We start from the raw sequence: 19,018 nt of genomic DNA on the forward strand, positions 1-19,018 counted from the left end.
ATATCGGTGTATATATCTTTATATTATTATTAGATCTCTGTATATGTCTCTCTTGTGATTATATCGGTGTATATATCTTTATATTATTATTAGATCTCTGTATATGTCTCTCTTGTTATTATATCGGTGTAATCCCCTGCTCTCCTCCAAGGGATCGCTCCGGTATAACATAAAATACCCCCGCCCCCCCCCCCCCGCCATTCACCAGGGGCAGAGGGCGCCCGGTTAACGCTTTCACTGCCAGCAGGCGTGTAGCACACAGTGGGTGAGCCCGATGCTCGCTCAGTGATCGCTGCCGAGTGCGATGCCCGGTGGGCTGTGAGAGGGTTGCAGCTGCAGCAGCAGGGCTTGTCCCCGCGTACAGTCACAGTGAGCATGTGCAGATCAGCCCCACTCCCGCTGCCTGATACAGAGGCTTGTCTGTGCCATGTTTGTGTAATGTGTGCCTCTGCTGAACGCGATTCACACGCAGCCGGCTCGCCCCACTCACCCGTCTGATGTTTTCTTGCTTCTGTTTCAGTCTTCAGGATAATTCCTTCAGCAGCACAGCTGTAGCGGAGTAAGTGCAACACCGCCGTATTAACGAAGCCATTAATGTGCTTAGTAAACAACGGGGGGCGGCTTAGGCTGCCTTCCCGGTAGCCGTGTTCACATGCATGATGCTGCGTACACGGGTGTTACATGCTACACGGGTATTACATGCTACATGCTAGATGTGTGTGTGTCATGCATCGTGTGATAACTGCCTTTGTTGGGCGGCAGGATCTGTGCTGCATCCTCTGTCTAGTTCAGCAGACAGCAGGTTGTGTACAGCAGGAAGTCAGCGTTACCGGCTCGGTACAGATTAGTCAATTACATTCATATTTCATCTATCTATCTATCTATCTATCTATCTATCTACCACTAAGTATCTATCTATCTACCACTATCTATCTATCTATCTATCTATCTATCTATCTATCTATCTATCTATCTATCACTATCTATCTATCTATCTATCTATCTATCTATCACTATCTATCTATCGATCTATCTATCTATCTATCTATCTATCTATCTATCTATCTATCTATCTATCTATCTATCACTATCTATCTATCGATCTATCTATCTATCTATCTATCTATCTATCTACCACTATCTATCTATCTATCTATCTATCTATCTATCTATCTATCTATCTACCACTATCTCTCTCTCTCTACCTCTATTTATCTATCGATCTATCATTGATCTATGGCATACATGTATATATGGTACATATGCATGTATATGTGTGTGTATATATATATATATATATATGTGTGTGTTTGAGTATATGTGTGTGTATATATATATATATATATATATATATATGTGTGTGTTTGAGTATATGTGTGTATATATATATATATATATATATGTGTTTGTGTGTCTGTGTGCGGACATATATTATAGTCCCCATGCATAATTCACCCATGCTTGTGCCATTTAACCCCCTGCAGTGTTTCTCTGTCACTATCTTTTTGTGTCACTGGAAAAAAGAAAAAAACTTGACTAAGATAAAAATATTCATTATCCACCCACGTCACTATTTTTATTTCATTATAACCTTAGGTAAAATTAGAACTGACAGGTATTATCTTACTATGTGAATATTGCCAAATGTGTTATTACTTGTTTGCTGTGAAAGGTTATATATATATATATATATATATATATATATATATATATATATATATATATATATATATATATATATATATATATATATATATATGCTTAAAAAGAATACATATACACTGTTTATATATATATATATATATATATATATATATTTATTTATTTTTTAAGCTTTATGCATGTGTATTGTATATAACATATTTGGTCCTCATGCCAAAATGTGAATGATCACTAGGCATCACATGGCTTATTTGCATGGGGTTTACCTGGTGCTTTATCATATTAGTTGACAGGTATATCTTTTTTGTGTGATTATATTTCTCACAAATAATTAGATATATATAATACACCTGCTGATATATTTGTTTATGTTTTACAATATTGTAAGCGCCTTTATCCAATATGGGCCAAAGGGATTTCAAAAGTCAATATTCACAAGTCATTAACTGCATTGATGGACCGGTTAATGTCCCAGTCTTCTGACAGTAGAATTGGTAGCTCTGTCATTTGGACTGATCTACCTGTGCCAAAGGAAAAAAAACAATGCAGTGTTCCCTTGCTAGACAGTGGTTCGTAACAGGTGTCGGATTGACCAACTCAACAGCTGGCATGTAGAAATATGAAAGAATAGCTCTGGCAGAAGATGTGCATGAAGATCAGAGTTTATAACCACTGGTCTAGGGAAGCCCTTACCATGACGAGCTGGATCTTTGAAAATATATAATGTATATGAGGCCTTCATTCTTTGATGACACAAGGACTCTAATGCTCAGCCACTCCATGCTTAGTTTTAGAGGTGACCTGTTCTTCATTTGTGGCAGAGGACAAGTCCACTACCAGTCTGAGGCTCCTAATTATTCTTTTGGAATGGATGGAAAATAATCTCAGTAATCCCTCCTGGTTGGACGTAGTAAAGTAGACAGATCAATACTTGTGATACAGATCTTTACTTCTCTGTAGGCTCTCATGGCTTTTATATACATAGTGGATTTGGGTATCACGTCATGATGCTGTATCCTGGTTCTCTCGTTCCTTACAATAGCCTGTTAGCAAAAGGAACAGAGGAAGAGCGATCTGTGTTGGCTATCTTCGTTCTATTAGCGGGATCCCATAACATCTGGGACGTTGGTGAAGCCTCTCTGGCTTAGTGTGATTTTCCTACTGAATTATAGACACACAAATAAACATTTTCCTCCTGTATACAATGTTATATACAGTGATGTAGATTTTCATTGACAAAATGAAAATCCATGTGATATTTTGGGTGACTTTCCCCCGTTCCATAAACATTTATTAGGCTGGGTAGTTAAGACTGAGCAATTCTATTTTTTTACAACAATATTTGCAGTATGATAAGGAGTCAGGGTGGGTAACAAAGCTAGAACACATTCTAATGACTATGTAGTCTATGAACACTTAATTCAGCAAGACTTTTGTTACCATGTTGAGTGATATATTCCCTAAAGACTTTATTAGTGTGTATTAGACCTTGATATACTAAAACAAAAATATTTAAGTTATATGTTTTATTTTGGTTGCTTTTATTTAGAAACAAATCTTAGCAAAGACGTAGCAGAAATATATATTTTCCATTCAGACCCTAAGTAGGTCGTTGCGATCCAAAAAAAAAAAACCCCTAATAATTTTCAGACCATAAAACAAAGCACTTCTCTTTTATGGAATATATTTGGCGTAAGAAGGAAAGTTTATTTTCCAATATTATCCTGTAAAACTAACGTCCTAAAGGTACCCTGTAGTGAAGGGTTGTGCGTAAGCATTTCCCACTTATAATAATTAATAAAGAAATATCTAAGGAAGCGTCATCATGGAATTCTTTTACAACCCATTTGCCTTTGTTGAATGCTGCTGTATATGTAACATATTTACATCTAGCATGCTCTGTGAATAGTTGGCTATTAAAGTAACCCCCCCACTTAGAATCCTACTTTTAAACCTTGGTTCTCCTGGCAATAGATCAGAAATCTCAAGAGCAATTACATCAATCATCCTAAATAGAAAATAGTCTTGGCCCAATAACAGGCAGTTATATCTGAAACCCTTAACTGCATATTTTGTTCCACGTAAACTATATTTCATGTTCTTCTTAGTTCTGATCAGTGCTCCCTTTAAGCTTTTTTAGAGAGCGCACACGTCCAAAAATTGTGCGCACAAGTTTTTCCCAAAAAAGAAAAAAATAATAATTTTTTTGAAACTTTATGCGGCGCAGATATTGTGCGCACAAAATTTTTGATCTGTGAAAATTTTTGCACAAGAGAAATTTTCTGCGCACGCCAACTAAGAAAAATTAGATGGAACATTGGTTCTGATATGTATAAATACACTGCTCAAAATAATAAAGGGAACACTAAGATTACACATCCTAGATCTGAATGAATGACCTAATCGTATGACATACTTGCGTCTTTACATAGTTGAATGTGCTTACAACAAAATCACACAAAAATCCTCAATGGAAATCAAATTTATCAACCCATGGAGGTCTGGATATGAATTCACACTCAAAATCAAAATGGAGCACCACACTACAGGCTTATTCAACTTTGATGTAATGTCCTTAAAACAAGTCACAATGAGGCTCAGTAGTGTGTGTGGCCTGCACGTGCCCGTATGACCTCCCTACAACGCCTGGGCATGCTCCTGATGCGTTTGAGGATGGTCTCCTGAGGGATGTCCTCCCAGACCTGGACTAAAGCATCCGCCAACTGCTGGACAGTCTGTGGTGCAACGTGGCGTTGGTGGATGGAGCGAGACATGATGTCCCAGATGTGCTCAATCGGATTCAGGTCTGGGGAACGGGCGGGCCAGTCCATAGCATCGATGCCTTCCTCTTGCAGGAACTGCTGACACACTCCAGCCACATGAGGTCTAGCATTGTCTTGCATTAGGAGGAACCCAGGGCCAACCGCACCAGCATATGGTCTCACAAGGGGTCTGAAGATCTCATCTCAGTACCTAATGGCAGTCAGGCTACCTCTGGCAAGTACATGGAGGGCTGTGCGGCCCCCCAAAGAAATGCCACCCCACACCATTACTGATCCACCGCCAAACCGGTCATGCTGGAGGATGTTGCAGGCAGCAGAATGTTCTCCACGGCGTCTCCAGACTCTGTCACGTCTGTCACATGTGCTCAGTGTGAACCTGCTTTCATCTGTGAAGAGCACAGGGCGCCAGTGGCGAATATGCCAATCCTGGTGTTCTCTGGCAAATGCCAAACGTCCTGCACGGTGTTGGGCTGTAAGCACAACCCCCACCTGTGGACGTCGGGCCCTCATACCACCCTCATGGAGTCTGTTTCTGACCGTTTGAGTGGACACATGCACATTTGTGGCCTGCCTGAGGTCATTTTGCAGGGCTCTGGCAATGCTCCTCCTGCTCCTCCTTGCACAAAGACAGAGGTAGCGGTCCTGCTGCTGGGTTGTTGCCCTCCTACGGCCATCTCCATGTTTCCTGATGTACTGGCCTGTCTCCTGGTAGCGCCTCCATGCTCTGGACACTACGCTGACAGACGCAGCAAACCTTCTTGCCACAGCTCGCATTGATGTGCCATCCTGGATGAGCTGCACTACCTGAGCCACTTGTGTGGGTTGTAGACTCCGTCTCATGCTACCACTAGAGTGAAATCACCGCCAGCATTCAACAGTGACCAAAACATCAGCCCGGAAGCATAGGAACTGAGAAGTGGTCTGTGGCCACCACCTGCAGAACCACTCCTTTATTGGGGGTGTCTTGCTAATTGCCTATAATCCCCACCTGTTGTCTGTTCCATTTGCACAACAGCATGTGAAATTGATTGTCCATCAGTGTGGATTCCTGAGTGGACAGTGTGATTTCACAGATGTGCGATTGACTTCGAGTTACATTGTGTTGTTTAAGTGTTCCCTTTATTATTTTGAGCAGTGTATATATATATATATATATATATATATATATATATAGTCCAGAAATTGAGATTTGCATTCATGTGTCCCCAAATAATACTTTATTTAACAACCAATTAGCATAATAAGAAGGACCATGATATTGTCCAAAATGTTGATTCAAGTTTTCTTATCATTCTTCTTGTTTTTTTTTAAAACATATTATTTGTAGACCTTTGAGTGCAAATCTCCATCTCTGAACTTTGTATGCATCTGGTAGCAAGCAGCATTTGGGGAAGACGTTATTATTGATTTATAAAAGCTGAGAGCAAGCCTTGTGGATTTTGTATGCATAGATATGTCTATTTACAATATATATATATATATTTATAAATACATAAATCGTAGAAGTAGTTGTAACTTGTTATAATTTGATATTTTCTTGCAGGCAGTGTTTCTGAATCCCGATTGTTACTATAAGCAGCAAATTGCAAATTTTGCCCAGACTCACGTAAACATGGGTTTAGCTTGGTATTTAATTCGTTTTTCAGACTTGTCAGGCGTTTTGTTCTACTATAATAAGATTTAATTTTGGCATGTTTAAGTGAATTATTTATTAGACATTTTTCCTTAACTGAAGGCTGACGTTGCATTATTCAACCAGACAAGATTAAAAGACAAGCCTAAGATTGAGTATTTGCGTATTTGACGTTTTATCCCATTCACTTCTATGGCCGATGAATTTAATCAATAAGTCTAGAGTAGAGGCTATCCCTGTGTATGGAGAAACTGCGTATGTGATAAACAGGACCGGACTGGGGATGACTTAACGGCTCTGGGACTTTAATGCCAGCGGCTACCAAATGATGTACGTGCGGCATACATTCTTATTCTCTTGCACATGCCCGGTGGGCTGGTGGATGATAGGGCTGCATTCTTACCGATACTTCTACTTCAGTCCTGCAGTGTGCGGCCACTGGTTGGATATGGTTGGCCACACACTGCAGGGCTGAAGTAGCAGTATTGGTAAGAATGCAGCCCTATCATCCACCAGCCCACTGGGCATGTGGCCCAGTGTGCCCAGTGGCAAATTGGCACAGGTCTTTAAGCACAGTATACACACTAATTTACAGGATACAGCATAGCACTTTACATCTCCATACTGTTCCCCCTTGCCAATGCATGGGGGACTCTGCCCGATTCTACCTATGCATTTGCCCCTAGGTGAATGCTGCACATGCACAGAAAGTGTTCTCATTGATTTCAACACTCTTCAGACTAAGACAGAGGGCGGGAGCTACAGCTCTGTAGCTGCAGCTTCTACCCCAGATAAGTACTATATTTTTCCATTTTCTTAGGTTCTGATCTTCTTTACTGGGGCTGTCAGGGGTGATTTTTGGCTAGATTTCAACCACCAAAACATATTTATTTCTCTGTTTTATTTTTTTCCCATCTGTTTGTGTATCAACACAACTTAGAGGCGTTATGGTCCCAAAAGAATATTTTTTTTAATATTTTTTTTTGCTTTTTTCTTCTTGTCTGATTGGAAGTTTGATTCATAATTATTTGTAACTGTGAAGGTGTTATTCGGCACTGGGTCTTTTGGGGAGATAAGACATTTGCCTTTTAACCAGCCCATTAAGCAGAAGTGGGCCTGGTTTAGTACCAGAGTTGCCAAGGCCACAATAGACCTCAGAATATGTAAGGGACTAAGATCATAAAAAGCGCCCTTCATCTTTCTTTCTAACACAGTTGGGGCAGTATTGTGTAAAACATACAACAATTGCATTATTAAAAAGGGAAACGGGGGAATTTTGATGTTATTTATAAAAGTAAACCCATTGTATTTGGTTTTATGTTTTATGGCATGCATAAAACAATGGAATAATTGAACAATTCAATTAGCAATCAACAGATATAGTCTGTTTTTGTACATACCCTCATCTGAAGCATGTACCTCATCAGCGTCTTAATTATCCAAACTTTAGCTGATTGCATTCGGCATTTTGTTATACATATTCAACACAGCAACCATATTATGAAATCATAATTCAGTCCCTTTCTGTTTTGGCTCAGCTGTTTCAAAGGTGCCTTTTTCCAGAATTAATCATTTTACACATTTTGCACAGATGCCGATTGTGTAGAACATACATTAATTCTGCAACCAAAACCATTCTAAATAAGTCATAGCAGATTCCTATTAGCTACACCCTGTGTTTGTGATCATTGTTCCATTATTTACATATATATATATATATATATTGGAATGATTATGTCTGTGTGTATATATATATATATATATATATATATCAGGGCTTGACAAATTTGTTATAAATCTAGGAGCCAGCTAAAAAAGTTAGGAGCCAGGACTTTTTTTTGCCCCTGCACCCGCACCCACACTTTGCCCAGCACTCAGTCTCACACTTTGCCCCAGCACTTTGCCCTGCACCCACACTTTGCCCCAGCACCCACACTTTGCCCCAGCACTTTGCCCTGCACCCACACTTTGCCCCAGCACTTTGCCCTGCACTCACACTTTGCCCCAGCACTCAGTCTCACACTTTGCCCCAGCACTCAGTCTCACACTTTGCCCCAGTCTCGAGTTATTGATTGTTAACACTAATCACAGTCCTGCCCAGACATACCCAGGTTCCAGCATGTACTGGCTGACTTGGCATGATAGGAGTACATGCTTAAACCTGGCTTGCTGCCCCCCCTTGTGTATTGATGCTGCACATCACTTAGAGCTCCTCCCCCCACTTACACAACCATGCTATCACACACACTCATTCATAAACTCACTCATGCACCCTCCTTCACCCCTTACCTGCACTGCAGATCTCTCACACGCAGACTTCCATAGGGGCCCTGCTGCTTCTATCTCTGTCTCTCTGCGCGAACTTCTCTTGTCCCGCCCACTGGGAGGAGGAACAGAGCAGTCATGTGACTCCTCTGGTTTCCTGCTTCCTGTGGCCACTCCAGCACAAGAGACGCTGCTTGCACATTAAGAGCAACGCACAGCTAAGCAGTGCGGCCCCTGCAGGGATTATTTTCGGCCGTTTTTTTTTTTTATTTCGGCATTTTGCCGAATGTGTGTTTCGGCCACCGGTTTGGCTCACAAACACCTAGGCGCCCTATGGTGCCCAGGCGCCTGGGATTTGTCGAGCCCTGATATATATATATATATATATATATATATATATAGAATTATAATGTGTGTGTGTGTGTGTGTATATATATATATATATACCGTATTTGCTCGATTATAAGACAAGGTTTTTTCCAGAGCAAATGCTCTGAGAAATACCCCTCGTCTTATAATCGAGGTCGTCTTCTAATCAGACCTCATTCTGCTGGGGCCAGGCTGCTTACCGGGCTTTGGTTGCGAGCAGCGTCGCTCCTACTAGCTGCAGGAGAACAGGAAGCTAGCACAGTCTTCACATAACTCTGCCTCCCCCCTCCTTCCTCTGGGGGCGGGGCCAGAGAAGTTGCTCGCACAGCCGGACCCCTGCAGAAGTCTGCGAGTGGGAGATCTGCAGCTCAGGTAAGGGGGTGGGGGAGTATGTGTGATTAATGGAATGAATGAGTATTTAAATGTTTGTGAATGAGTGTGTGTGTGTGATAGCATGGATGTGTAAGGGGGGTGGTGGTGGTAGCATGGCATAGGGAGGCTGTAATCACACTACTGTCCCCAGGTTCCAGCATGTACTGGCTGCCTTGGCTTGATAGGAGTGTGATTGCTGTTAGCAGTTATATATATATATATATATATATATATATATATATATACCTCCAGAAATGCATTTTAACCCCCTATATGCCACTCAGCCCCATGATATGCCTTTTAACCACCTATATGCCAGAGTGGCATATAGGGGTATAAGGCATATCATGGGGCAGAGGGGCATATAGGGGGTTAAAAGGCATATCATGGGGCACAGTGGCATATAGGAGGGTAGAAGACATTTCTGGAGGCAGAGTGGCATACAGAGGGTTAAAAGGCACCTCAAGGGGCAGAGTGGCAAATAGGGGGGTATACAGCATTTCTGGGGGCAGAGTGGCAAGCCTGGGGGCAGATGTGCATAACTGGGGGGGACAGGTTGGCAAATAAAAGGAAATAAAAATATATATTTTTCTCAATCATAGCTTTTATTAAATATGAAAAAATAGTTTACATTAATATTTACTAGTAAAACGTTTTTCCTATAGGGTAGTCTTATATTCAGGCTTTTTGTTTTGTTCCTAAATTAATATTTTGATTTTGGGGCGTCGTCTTATAATCGAGCAAATACGTTTTATATATATATATATATATATATATGTGCTTTTTGATACCCCATCATGCCCTATTGGATGCATTTACACATCTTGTCAATTAAATAAATCATAAGCACATGCTATATTTTTAAATGCATTTTACTTTGTATTCTGTATTAGTTCGGCAATACATACTAGTCATGTTTGTAAGCCATTTGTAGGACTAAGACAGGAGCCAGCAAACAAGTGGTAAGAGCAAAGATCCTTACACTGATTCATTCATTGACAGCAGTCAAGCTTCTTGCTCGAAATATTGAGTTCTAGATACGTTTCTGTGAATTGGTGAGCTGCTACATAGAAACATAGAATTCGACAGCAGATAACAACCATTTGGCCCATCCAGTCTGTCCATTTTTTCCACATGTAACAACTTAATCAGCCCTTGCTCTTGTCTTATTATTCAGGACAGCCATATTCCTATCTTATATGTGTTTACATTCTCTCATTGTATTAACCTCTACCACTTTTGCTGGGACACTATACCACTTACTTACCACCTTCTCAGTAAAGGAAAATGCCCTGCATTACATCTAACCCTCTAGTTTAAGATGATAACCTATTATTCTGACATTTATCGTGGAATCTGCAAAAAAAAAATCGGCAGGGTGGATATTGTGAAAATCTGCCGCTCACCGAAACAAAATATACTGCGTGACTGATATCTTTCAGCTATTTATAACATTACGTAATTAGTTTTACTTAGAAGGTGAAGCTTTCTCCTCGATGTGAAAGTCATTAGTTGCTGGGGGGTACAAGGAAGCTGTAAAGCTAAAAAGTACAGTTGTTCTGTTGGAAGTGTTTAATGAAACGCACTTAACATGAGAGCGAATTTCTATATGAATTGAATGCAAGGATTAATTAGAAACACAATGGCCCTGTGACATTATCGCAAAAGTCTTATAAAAGTGCCTTTCAGGAGAGCGTTTAGTTCTACCAACAGCTAAAACAATCAAGTGGAAATTGTAACATTTGGACTGTGAGTCACGCGTGCTATGATAACGAATTTCCATTCTATACCCCAAAGAGAGGTTTCGATACTTAGGACCCCATAGGGAGGAGAATTAGTACGTAACAGAAATGAAGTGGAGTACCTTTCCATCAAAACAGCTGGGATTCATCTACTTTCAGATCATCCTTCTACATAATAAAACTTTTTTTTTTACTTAAATCTGTTTTTTTTTCCCCTCTCAAGGAGCGAAGGTGAAGCAACTTCTCTACATGAGGACCAAACTGTGTGTTCCAAGCTCAGGTGAGCTGTCCATGCTAATTATTTCATTGTTAGATGAATATTCATGGATAACCTTCATATACACATTTGATTAAGCAGACTCATTGTACACACGCTGTACACTATATACACATACATTGTACATCTCTTGTATATACATTATACATCTTTCACGCATGTTAAACCTTTGATAAGTCACACATTGTAAGCTTGGTGACCCTTTAATCTAAAACCTATTTGTTACTGTTAAACTAAGCATTGGTCTATCGGACTCAGAACCCACAATAAACCTGGGTTTATTCTCCATTAGTTCCTCCGACAATGTTTCTGGCTGGAGATGGCCAATGCCCTTTACAATAAGTCAGAAATAAAGAAAGCAGATTTAATGGTTGGATCCGTGATCCAGGCAAACGGATGATTCAGTGCTGTATGCACAGGGATAAAGCAATGCTCGTTCTTGGGACTATATCACTTTAATATTAAATATGACAAGGGAATGGATTTGCAAAACAGTAAGCTGTAATGGGGCATGGAAATCCAGATACGTGGTACAGCGCATGTGAAATCATTAATACACAAATGTGAAGAGGGGATAACTGTATCAGAGAAACACAGCCATCAATGGTGCGGTGCAGGTTCCTTCAAACTACTGGGTGTCCCTGGCACATGGCTGTTTCTGCATCTGTGACACATGCGGAAATTCCATTAATATCTCTTGTGATCATGATAGTATCGTACAAGGCTAGATCTTTGATTGGATGAGTTTTTTTATTAGGATAACAAATAATCATAAATTACTTATGCTAGTGTAGGGCTTTAAAATGTACATTTGATTTAAATATTGATTTAAGGAGTATTACAAATAAGTTTTAATTCTATGCAAAAACATATGTATATTTCTTATTAAGGTAAGTTTCTAAAATATCAAACTGCAGAAAGATCAATCATCAATATGCATGAAATTATTGTCAGTATGAAAAAATTCATTGATTCTTTTTTTTGACGAACACTGCTTAGCTGATGTTTCCTAAGGCAGTCTGGTATCCTTGCATGCCCTTCATAAAGTGTGATTTATTGTTTTATAGAACTAGTGTCAGTCACATCTTTTCATATTACGGTATATAAGCCGGTAAATTAGTATGCTTGGTAACTTTGTCAGCGTTCTCCCATTTGTAACACTGTATCACTGGGCCACTTGGCTGGTCATGAGTTTACATGATGCTATTTCAATGGATCACAGGGAATATACATTTGAAGAACACTCACAATAAGAAGGAAACATTTTCCTTGAAATACGAAACGGTCTGTGCCGTAAAGGTGCTTATTTAACTCTTTTCTACAGTGCAGTAGTAGAAGAATCATTCTGCCTAATGCCAAAACTCTTCCCAGAGTGAATTCATCATTTAAAATTGTCCTCATTCATAATTTTTGTTGGAAACCTTGATTGCTGTGTGACCGAAAAGTAGGGATTGATAGAATGTGGCCATAGAAAGTTAAAATGCTTCTTAAAAGTTGCTGTGTTGTGATAAAACCTTCAATAGGAAGAATAAAATGTTTAGTGTAGTAGTATTGTTTAACATACTAGAGAGTGCAACTAACTGGGCCAGCATCTTCAAAAAACTTGACGTTGGTCACTGGTGGATAAAAACTGCCGTTAAAATTTTTAGTTTTATGGCAAATCTCTAAAAACCTGTTATATACTATGTTAAATATTAATATCACACTGGCAGTTTTAATGTATAATTTTTGTGTCAGACCCGCTTTTAAGTCTGTCTCTCGATTACTTAAATAGAGTACATAGCGCGTTGTTGTGTTGGTTCTTATTGAAGCTGTACTAAGTTGTACCTTTTCGTCTGGGCTCATTTCCAGTCATACATCAAGAGACAGGTCCTAAAAATAAAGTATGTTATCAACAATAACATATTGAAGTGTTACATGTTTTTCAAATACAAAATTCAAGCCTTCTTACAGTTATGAAGCAGAAGTAGCTTATCGGACATCTGTTTCTGTCCTGTGTGCACACTTGAGTGGTCAGTAATGGTTAACTGGACTATAGATGTATGCATTTACATGTTAACACGAGCAGAACAACACACGTTTAGTAAAATGCAAGTTGTTTCCATGCAGGCGCCTGTGAGTTACAATTGTGTGAGTTTCATGCAAGGGCATGTGAGTTCAATGGAAACTTCCATATCCGCACTTGAAACTAGGAGACCCGCTTACCCCTGCAATACAGATAAATAACAATTTATCTTAAAAATTGGAACAGGATCCCCAGGTTTTACAAGGGATAGTCTAATGTCCCGGACATCCCCTCTAAAGAATAATGAATATTAAGGTACTCTTCTCCAAAAACAAAAGTGCCAGTATATAAGCCATACGTACTGCTTTTATTATCACATAACGCAAGGTACTTCCTAGTTGTGACAATGAAAAAAAGCACATATCTGACCTCGAAGTTGCAGCCCTGCTGCAGCAGCTGCCCGCCTTGTCCTTGGTCTGATATTTGGAAATCACTCCCATTGAAATCACGTCTGTACATGGGTGTCTGAATAGATCCCGTCCAGAGCATTGGCTGGGCAGCCCTGGAGCTGACTGGAGGTGAGTATATCACATGCATGGAGATGTGTTTGGCCAAATACATCCCTAGCTGGAGGCAGGGGAAAGGCCAAATGTATAACGGAGGATTCTGCATAATCCTCTATTTACTCATTATCCCCTATTTGTCTCCATAACGCTTAAAAGTATAAGACTGGAGAATAATGTTTTAGGCTATATGGCTCTAATTTGCTGTAACCTCCTGGAAAAAGGTAACTACATTTTTAATATTTTGCAGTTTTTTCTCAAGGTGTAAATACTATGAAATCGCACATAGCTGTGAATGTTACTAAGTGCTTCCTCGTAAAAGAGGAAGCCCGGTCTAACCCTTTAAGTGCCAGAGTGGAGGACAGCACATAGCGGTGTGGAGACCTTCTCGTGGCCAGTATAGGTAGAATTTCTATTTAACGCCCCAGTTTTACGTCCCGAGCCAACACCAGCTGAGCAGGAGACCGAGACAGCGAGCCAAAACAGAGCACTGTCTCTGGAAATCTGACACCGATTGGAAGGCATGTAATTGGTTCACTAGAACCTGTTTACTGTATCTCCGACATTCACTTTTTATTTACAGCCAAGAGTAGCCAGAACATTTTATAAAGAAACTTACTTGAAATGTTCTTGCTATGTAATTAGATTTCGTACAAGGTTTCGGTTCTCTATTTTCCACATTTGGGAATTGCCTTTGCATCAATTATGAGCCCAGACGAGACTTGGAGACAAAAAATCCATCAGGAGGAAACCTTCCAAGGAGCCTTGTTGGAAAACTCCTGTAAAAGATTCAAAACATATTCATCACTGAGCACAGCTTTGTCAGAGATAGCTGTGTTTTTAGGGAGACAGAAATAGTCAACATTAACCCTGAAATGATATTTATCACATCTGAAAATTCACTGAGAAGATCATGTGTACCTACAATGTCCTTCTCGCTCACATTTTCATTCAATTTTTGTAGGAATACAGAGAGAGACTTTGTGCGCTAAATATATAAACATTTTCTAAAAATTGGATTCCTCTTTGATTTTTTAAAATTGCTTGAAATTGTGCTACGTTGCCATAGTTACCAAGCCAGTCTTCCAGGAAACAGTGTGTTTACATGGATTTTTCAGTGCCGCTAGAAATAATTGTTAATAGAAGCCATAGAATCCACTCATGGGCAGATGGGATGGGCAGAATGGTTCTTACCTGCCGTCAAATTGTATGTTTCTATATTTTTTAGTAACTCCTCCTTTAATAATATATGAAATTAAAACTAAATTGAAGTTTTAGTAATTTGAAAACTTAAAAGAACAAAGTGAGTAGTAAACTGGCTAAAAATGTGATAAAAGTAATGACTGTTTTCCATGATCCCAAAATGCATGTAGATGTTTAATTCAGACATTATCCTTTTACAGGTTTTCTGTATGATGTTTGGTGTTTTAGGTTTCAGTCCTATTTATTTATATATTTTTAATGGCAGAGATGAAAATAATAAAGAGAATTACCCTCAAAGAACAGCAGAACTGGAAGAACATGCTTCACCGTCGTGGGATGCACAACCTCATGTGGAAAAGAAGGTGTTTGATGGCGCTTCCAGACACGCTGTTGGCATCCTGCAAATAAAAAAGTCGTGGTCAAGCGTCAAGTCGGAAAACGGGAAGGGACATGAAGGAAGTCAGGTAAGAAAACACCATGAAATCTGTCATTTTGTCATGAAACTTCTGTCAAACTTAAAATGTTTGATATAGAAAACTATAAATACACAGTGCTACAGTGCACACACACCTCCACCAAATAAAGAAAATTGCATATAAACACAAAGGGTTAAAATAATAATTAATAGGGTAATACAGCTGCTAGGCTCCTGCCACCACTGTTTTTATTTTGATTTATTTATTATAAATGCATTAAATAAAATGTATTTTTATATAAGCATATTGTGACATTGAGTAATTTTAGCGCTGCCTATTCCTTTTTGTGTATCTTAATTGTTAAACAATAACTTTCTTAATTTTTGGAAGGAAACTAAAATGATTTCGTAATTGGTAAGGTCACTTAATGTCTGTTTAATAGTTCCCTTTTGCTTTGACTTGCATAGTTTTGATTCACGTATTGATTTACAGATCCCGTTTGCATAGTGACAGTGAGCTTAACCCCAAAGGGTACTCTGTTGGCGTTGATTGATTGATAACTTCTTTATGGATATATTTATTTTCTCCGTAATTATCCCTAAGCTTTTACTTTTTGTTATTCCTGCACCTCTACACCTGTAGCTTGTGGCCCATCTAGTGATGGTGATGCAAATCTCACACACAAAAATATATGCAAATTCTTTATACAGGAACCTTTTTGGGTTATTCTACATATTCTGCGATATGCACATGTAACTATACAGTCTCAAATCGTGATGTACTGTGTAGCCTGGGACTGACAACATACAAATATACACACATACATACGCAAGGGCTGCACAAATCCAGTCCTTGAAGGCCGTAAGAGGATAACCCAGCTTGGACATAGACTTCTTACTTCCTCAGTTGAATATGATTAGCTGCGTCTGCATTTAACGTGGCAGAGGCTGAATAAACTAAAATGGAGGACACTGAGTCATTTTAATTGTTCAGGCAAAAGCAGCGTACAGAGAAATAAGCTTTGATTTCACAGAGAAGAAATCATACAGTGATTTAGTGCACCGTACTTAATGCTGCGTACATATTAAAACAAGTAATAGAAACATACTAAAGACGTAGGAGCATAGATTGTGATAACAGAACAGAACCCATTGCCCCATCTAGAAATACTTTATACTTATTTATTCTTAAGGATAACGTAATTCACATCCAAAGCTTCTTCAATCCCCTTACTGTGTTTGCCTATAATGCTTTCACTGGAACGATATTCCACATATCTACTACCAGTGAGGTAGAATTTTCTCACATTAGAGTATAACTCAATAACTCAATAACGCTTGCTCTAGATAAGCTTTGTTATTTTCTTCCAGAAGGGTTTCCATTAATTTATCCAATACAGAAGTAAGAATTACAGGGCTGTAGTACAGTGGCACGACATAGGCCATTTTACAGAATCTACACATGATAATGAATGTGTGAAGAGTTTTTATTTTTTGACAAAACCGTCAAAACTTAATTTTCTGTCAAGTGAGACATGTTTATTGTATTATGTGAAGTTGTCCCATTCAGGGGTTTGTTCTCAGCTAAACTAGCTTTAATAATTATCCAGCAGAAATAATTATCATTAAGAAATAATTTTTTAATTCCTCCCTGTTTTGTTATGTATCCCTATTGTTGAGTTGCTGATTGTTGTTGATTGGTTAAGGCAGTCTTTGCATGGGTTGGTGAGGAGTACAAAGTAGAGCCCTGCGCGGGACTGCTTTTTTAATCCCGCTCCCGCTGATTTTTTGACCAATCCCGCCCGCTTCCGCAATGTGGGTGTTCCACTACCGCCCGCTCCCGCCACATTTGTGGCCAATCCCGCCCACCTCCTTACCTGAACTGCAGATTTCCCGCGCAGTCCCGCAAGGCTGCCCTCGAGCTGCTCCCTCACAGCATCTCTTCTCTTGCTCCGCCCAGGAACAAGGCGGAGTCACGGGAAGTGACGTCACATCAAATGACTCCATTTTGTTCCTGGGCGGAGCAAGAGAGGAGACACTGTAAGGGAGCAGCGAGAAGGCAGCCTTGCGGGAGTACCATGGACGACGGTAGCAAAGCTTTCTGGGAGCTTTTTGTAGTGTCGGCATGGACGATCATGCCACATCACGCTCTGCATAATGTCATACTGGCCATGATCACATATCATGTAAACCATTATGAAAATATGTACCAACAAAAGAGTAAACAAAATAAACAGTGTAAGCATTCACCTGTGATAAAGAGGTGAAACTAGAAGTTTGTGCTTTTCCTATCTTGGTTATTCAAATAAAAAATTAATAAATTATTAATTATTTCTATAATTGGATAGTCCAATCAACCCTAATATCAGACTCGTTGTAGACCAACCAATAGACCAATAATATCTTGTTGACGTTGGTATTTGTCATATGTGATGAGTGGAGTAACGGTGAGAATGTTGTCAAATTAGTTAACAATTATTTATGTAATCATTTCAACTATTTCTCTGTGACCCGTTTGTAAAGACAGCAAAAACTGTAACAGTGGCAAGGAAAAAAAGAATCAAAATAGTATTTTTCTTGATGTGCAAAAATTGCCTATTTTTTTGTGGTTTGCTCATTAAAAACTAAAAAGGTTTGAATTCAGCAGCTGTACGGTTTGCCATTATAAATACGATTTGAAAGGATCCTTGCAGCTGTGTTCTATTTTGCCCTCCAGTATGATTTTCTAAAAAACACACACGGTGTTTCACATCGAAAAAAAAATCTGCTAATTTGATGCTAATCAACCATGAAGAAACAAGAAAATCCCTCCCTAATGCGTCTGCATCCTGAGGGTTGAATTTGGTACCAAGTGATTCATAGAGGAATTTTTTCCGGTTTGACACAGCTTTTCCTTTGAGAAATGCCTATTGATGTGTGTTCTGAGATTTTGTTTTCTTTTGTAAATTTGCACCTGTTTCGTGATTCCACTGAACAAATTCTGTTTAGATACACGCATAGGCAAATCTTCATGGGGTAAAGACAGGGATGAACAAAATGGAGCTAAGGATCCATGCCTTCCCTGACTTGGAGAGGCGCTATCACCATCACATTTTATAGCACAATTACATTTATTTATTAGCACTGCAGACAGAGAGTGTTTTCTGTTTGCCAATCAGTGTAATTATTTTGGAGATAACTAGTTTCAAAGCTTACGTTGAGGAAGTTGACTTCTGTGGCATAAGGTGGCCAGGCTAGCATCCGTTTCCTGTACTAATATTATAATATTCCTTATAATATATTTCTGGGTTTGCATGTATATTATATTAGTATTCTAGCCGTGACTTCCAACGCTATGGTGGGGCTGATTTGGCCAAGTGTGACCAGCCACCTTGCAATAGCCATGGAAGAAGGAGCGTGGGCAGAACCTAGGTGGCAGTGGCCTGAGCCACGCGTCTCTCTTCCCATCTAACGACCAAATACTCTTCTGGAGTCCCGGTAATCAGCTCTTATTCCTGGAGTCTCTGGTCCAGACCGGTAGAGATCACAGGTATGACTATATGACTTGAATGAATGGAGTCGATCTGGTTCCCATTTGAATTTTTCCATTTGCTTATGGAAATTACTGGGGGGAGAGGCAAATATAAGACCAGTGTGTCTAGTTTTTTTTTGTATATCGTACATCTCCTACTCGTTTTATGATAAAACCCCATCGTAAAATAAAGCTCCATCAAAATCCACATTAAATGC

At 39.4% G+C, this 19,018-nt stretch overlaps 1 protein-coding gene across 1 annotated transcript in view; it reads left to right on the top strand.

The window, feature by feature from the left end:
* The first annotated feature begins 497 nt into the window (after positions 1–497).
* Positions 498–19,018, top strand: part of LOC149299008 (protein FAM13C-like) — a 49,812-nt gene continuing 31,291 nt past the window's right edge. The window contains exons 1-3 of the mRNA XM_089486822.1: positions 498–559; positions 11,050–11,106; positions 15,140–15,338. Of these exons, the coding sequence (XP_089342948.1) occupies positions 498–559; positions 11,050–11,106; positions 15,140–15,338 (318 nt within the window). The remainder of the gene's footprint in view (positions 560–11,049; positions 11,107–15,139; positions 15,339–19,018) is intronic.

This window comes from Sceloporus occidentalis, unplaced genomic scaffold (genome assembly GCF_023333645.1).
Source record: "Sceloporus occidentalis isolate IW3139 unplaced genomic scaffold, rSceOcc1.0.p SCAF_30, whole genome shotgun sequence".
Taxonomy (NCBI): Eukaryota; Metazoa; Chordata; class Lepidosauria; order Squamata; family Phrynosomatidae; genus Sceloporus; species Sceloporus occidentalis.